Here is a 5,660-nt window from a genome sequence, read left to right as displayed (position 1 = left end):
TTTACGGTTTTATTTCGCTCCTTTTCTGCCAAAATAATACCTTTAATTAGTATTAATTAAAATCATATTTGTACGGCAATATCAATCCTCAATATCATACACATGTGTGTGATAATGTTGTGTATCTCATGAAGTATGTTTTTACAAAAAATAAATACTAATAACCATTAATTCATACTAATGTAAAGAAAACATTTGTGGTAGTGTTTTTTTTATAACGGATGTGCTCAATAAGAATATGTACTAGACCAATTTTAATATTTGGCACGTAGACAGATTTACTCTGGACTTACCTTTAGGACTCTATCTTTTTTTTCTATTCAAATGAGAGCTATACCGCGCGCAAAAGCTTGTAACCATAAAATAACATGATAATGCCTCGAACTCTTGTGACTTTCTTGTTTTGGGAATAAATAAAAAATAGCTTCTCATGTGGATGCAAATAAAACGCCAATGAATTTTTATTGTGTATTTCATATATTTAAGTATTTACGTAGTACGGTGAAACTCTAAAGCCATTAATATTTTTTCAATAATTACACGTAAATAGTAGTCTAATTAAAATAACGAAAAATAAAAACAAAATTCAAGAACAATAGACTCAATAACAGAAATAATTAACTGACATAGTACAAAATTAATAAATTCTCGCCTATCACTCTTAAACCATCGACAACGTTCATCCCGAAGGAATTATAAAGACCGATCACAGAAAAATAAATGCCTTATATAATTACTTTTGTTGGGGTCTTTCAGAGACCCCATCAAATATCAGTTCACCCGACGGCTGTACAACATAGAAAGTGGAGCCCCCATCGAAAATATATTTTAAAAAACAAACATTTGACAGCCTTTATTAAAGCTACAAAAACAGTTGAAGTTTACCACATACGTTAAGTAATATTTTAACGAAGGCGCCACATGTGCAAATAACCAGTAGGTCACAGTTGGGCGCCAAATGCCTGGCGTAAACTATTGTGTCACAATCGAAGAGACGCGAGAGGCGCGTTGTCGATGCTCGCTTTACATTGCTGGCTGCCTATCATTATGAACACAAGGTTGATGTATCTCGCAGTCTAGCTTTAGTTACCGCTACTTATTAGAATCTATCTTAACGCCTCTCGCATCATCCAAAGACCAGTTTTATGCTGGGACATTTTAAAAGATATTATTTGCGTTGTATTTAGCCTAAAAATAATAATAGGTGTATTCGTACACCGATGCTACTCGTCACTTTCCTTACATTTCCTTAACAAACAATTCTTCCTGAATTAAACTATTCTAAAATATATAACCTCTGAGTAAATGCAATCGCGAAAAAGTGTTTGGTTGTTTTTTTCAGTCGAACAACAGTATGAAGCTTATATTTTAGTAACTAAAAAGAACAATAGATGTTTATATCTGCTTAATACTATGTACTTAGCTTTTATTATACGCTTTCATCGTGTATGATGATCACAATTTTAACTTAATTAAAAATAAAGCAAATGGCCTTAACACAGATAAGCCCATACTTCCTATTTGACAAGAAAAACTATTATGCCATTACTTTTATCTTTTCATATTATAATGTTATTTTCATATTGATAGGATCTAACTATATTGAGATCTCACTGAAATTCGTCTTGTAAGTCCTCCATCGCTACAAAGGTATTCAGACTATATCAATAAAAAAAAAGAAATAACACGACCCGACACGAAATGAAATTAGCCCCACCACCGCCAAATTTGAGCAAAACATATATCTTAAAGCTAAATGCGAAAATGTGATATGTCCAACGTTACATTTTTGGGATTTTCTGAAGAGTTCGTTACACGAAAAACACGCCCTCATTTTCTCCTCTTTTTCACCCTTGACTTTAGCTTTGAGAATTCTTAGAGCCCTGTCGCTAAAGAGGATATATTCTTTTGTGAATTTACATTTTAGACGGAGCCGTAATTGGCAATTGGCCACCATATATTACATCATTAAAATATATTTTTTGGACTTACAACATATACTATGTTTAAATGCCTCCTTCAATTTGTTCCCTAATGATGATAATACCGTAACAACGAACCACATACCTATACTTTGATATATTTTTATCAAATGGTATATTTTCATGGGAATCATTATTATTAAAAGTCATTTCAGTCTGCTTTCTATGCTACCTCTCAAATTAAAAATAATATAAATGCTGAAAATACGCAAACGACATATGATTAAAATAACAAAAGACCTAATTATAAAGTTTTAACATGCAACAATTACAGTTTACAGACAATTATAGGTATAACTAATTCTCAACGCACATTAAATTAGTATACGTTAATTTTTAGTGTCTAAAAATATTTTTTGAGCTGCCAGGTGATCTTATAAATAACCATCTTCAAACAGGGATAAGACTTTGTTATAATATCACGCGAGTCAAACTTAAGTTCGCTAAAATATTATATAATCGTCAATATATGCGACCGATTTGTGATTGTTACTTGAAATAACTTAATTACTTAGCACTTACTTAATATTTAATAAAATAGTCTCGTTTCACGAAAAAATATTCAATCGAATCTTAGAGATAGGATACAGAGATGGAAGTAGAGATACATTTATGGGGAGAGCCCATGAATACCGAAGCACTTATTGTTTTTTTATCAATTGTGATTTTAACTGAAGTACAATATATACTGTTTTAAAATTTCCCAAAGCTCAAAACTTATCAAGAACATATCCTAATAATAGAAATTAATTTAAAATTGAAATGAAAACATTGATTACAGATTTGTTCAAAAGAAAAAAAGTGAGATCGTAGTTTCAAACTAAGCAGACTTTTTATTATAAAAGAAAGGAAGTAGTGTATATAGTAACTACAACGACCTTACAGAAAACTAATTTATTATGCAATACTTAAACACAGTTTCAATACAATTGATATAACATTATTTTACGATTACATTATGACGGGGTTATAGCACGTATAATTATTCATACTATATTAGATGTATAAAGTAAGACAACACTCTTTACTGAAAACAAGAGACTTAATTCTTAGAGAACAATATCACTGAGAGTTTCATAGAAATAGCATTATCCGCTTAACATTTTCTATCACAAATCCACTTCCAAGCATTCCAATACTAAAGAAACATGTTTTAAAAAACACTACCTATGCAATGTTTTTAACAGAGATACTAATAAATTACAAAGATATTTCTGAAAATCTCTTTACAACTCATCCTTTATTGTCCAATCATAAACGGCATAGCACCGAAACACAGTCTGTTATCAATAAGTTTAATGAGACTGTAGCGAAACGAAGACGAAATTATTTTGAGGTGCTGGGCTGTGAGGGGTCTCCGACGCGCTCGGGGTCGTTCGCATCCTCGTCTTCTGCTTTGGGAATGTCGAAGATCTCTGAGAAGAGAGCCGGCAGGACCAGACGCGGCCAGTGTTCTCTGCACCATCGTAACAGCTCGTTGTGGCGGAGGCCCAGAACGCGGACCTCTTGCATCGCGCTCGAGAATGAGTTGAGCCGCGTGAACGCCTCCCCTGGACTGGCGGCTATAGTCTGTGGCAAAACAGTTGAAATATTCAAGTTTGTTACGATATTATCATCAATACAAACAATTAGCAACACCGAGACAGATATAGATCAGAAGATTTTAGATTCGTTGACAGATTCCTGAGATTTCGAAGCCGGGGTTAGTTTAAATGTCTAACTGAAAACATTTAACAGTCAAAACAACAAACACAAATTAACGACCACAACAAAAAGAGACCGCAGACAAATATTTGTTAAAATGGATACAAATAAATGTCCACGCTGGGAGTGGAACCCAAGGCCTTCGTAGCGGACTGGCGTGGTGACCATCACGCCACAGAGACCGTCATAGAGGTGGAGGTAAGTATAAGTTCCTTACATTTTCCTGGTACGTTTCACTCATGGTCCGGTACATGCAGTAGGTGAAGTCCGGCTCCGACAAACTCGGCAGCTGCAGGCGCGGCAGCGGGATCAATGACAAATTATATATTAATCTTTTCATCAAGAACTAGATTTAAATACAAATTTACATAGTTCAAAAATTGTTAGTTTTACAAGCACTAGTGTTTCTAAACTACCACTCCAGAGAACACTGGAGATTATATACTAATCTTCTCTATATAATAATATCTCATTATGTGATTTCTTTATTGCCGTTTCCATTTTTCTGTGAACCTAGAAGATTCTTACGATTGAATGTTTCGATGGAACTGGTGCTTGATAGTCTTGACGGAAGAGTTGTGGACACATGTCGCGCAACACGTGTCCCTCGAATATCGTGACGTGGCCAAACATGTCGAGGGACAAGTGTCACGCGACATTTGTCATGTGGTGTCTTCGAATCTTCATTTCAGATCTCAGTTTCTGTATTGGTTGCTTGGCTTAGTTCTAGGAAGTTACAAAAAAGTTCTTACCAATGCTCTCGAATGGTTCTTCTATGATGATTCAATGTTTGCTGGAGTTACGCCTGTGTCAATTGGGTTTACAGCTCTGGGACATTTATTTCCCATGGGTTTCATGGTGATTTGCTTAGGGCTTATGAACAGTTCTTTACTCTGCGTTAAAATGCTTCAGTAATGGCGCGAACTTCTTGGAGTTAACTCCGGGTCAGATAGAGTCACTTTATTAGTGGTTTGACAGTCTAGACCATTATAAAAATTATTTTACTCTCTGACAAATTGTGGCATGGCACTGATGTAAATGTGAACAAATTGCATTGATACTTAGCTTGTGGAAGAAATAAAGACATTTTGCTGATACACTTAAGTTACTCGCTGCTTGCTGGAACAAAATCCACGAGGCGCTAGTAGACAGAGCAATTAACATTGCTTAATAATCCCTTGTATAAAATTTTAAGGAGTTCCTTACGTTTTGTTGGAATGCTTCCGACACGGTCCGGTGCATGGTTGTGATGAGCTCGGTGTCGGCCAGGTTGGGTCTCTGCGGACACAGCAGCAGCGTGCTGACATACATTGCCATCTCCTCTTCAGACATCTTCAACTTGAGCATATTCCGCACGTACCGCAGCATGGCGTTCGCGAACGGAGGCTAAAATGGCCAATGGATTATTAAAAGGTTTTAAGATTTGGAACTCTGTACCTGCGACACTATTTTTTAATATTTACAATCTAAGAGGTTTGATGAATGTCAGATTAAAGGAATAGGCACATTCATCTAGTGCAGCTTTATCATGATCCAATGCGGTATTTTATTACCCAATTTTATATGGTTTCGTAAATTTTGCTAATGAATTTTCGCTAAAAGTAAGTAGAGGGTTAAGTTGGGGAGGTTGGATGGGAGTCGCTTCGTGTAAAAACCTAATCCAATCATCAAAGAAAAGAAGGATAATCTTGGCAATTTCCAAGGCTGGAGTAGATATTCTTCTTACAATAATCCCACCTTGGCCATGAACCAATGACTATTTCAAGGTATGTACATTAGTTTGAATACTAACCGATGCTCTTTCGGCGAGGGAAAACATCGTGAGGAATATCCAGGTAACTGAATGTGTAACCATTAATGATCCAATATTGGTCAGGTTCGCCTGCAAAGGTTGCGGCGGTCAGATAGGAGTCACTTCGTGTAAAAGCCTGATTCACTCAATCCAGGATCCATGGTCAAAGGCATACCCCGGGC

General features: G+C 35.7%; 1 protein-coding gene across 1 annotated transcript in view; it reads right to left on the bottom strand.

Annotated features, from left to right (window-relative positions):
* Positions 1-3,308: 3,308 nt before the first annotated feature.
* Positions 3,309-5,660, bottom strand: part of LOC106130480 (ecdysone-induced protein 78C-like) — a 38,983-nt gene continuing 36,631 nt past the window's right edge. The window contains exons 8-9 of the mRNA XM_060953737.1: positions 4,893-5,072; positions 3,309-3,551 (exon numbers count right to left, since the gene is read on the bottom strand). Coding sequence (XP_060809720.1) covers positions 3,309-3,551; positions 4,893-5,072 — 423 coding nt within the window. The remainder of the gene's footprint in view (positions 3,552-4,892; positions 5,073-5,660) is intronic.

Source organism: Amyelois transitella, chromosome Z (assembly GCF_032362555.1).
Source record: "Amyelois transitella isolate CPQ chromosome Z, ilAmyTran1.1, whole genome shotgun sequence".
In the NCBI taxonomy this organism is placed as follows: Eukaryota; Metazoa; Arthropoda; class Insecta; order Lepidoptera; family Pyralidae; genus Amyelois; species Amyelois transitella.
Note: the sequence above shows the minus strand (reverse complement) of the source record. Positions and strands in the feature narration are given on the sequence as shown.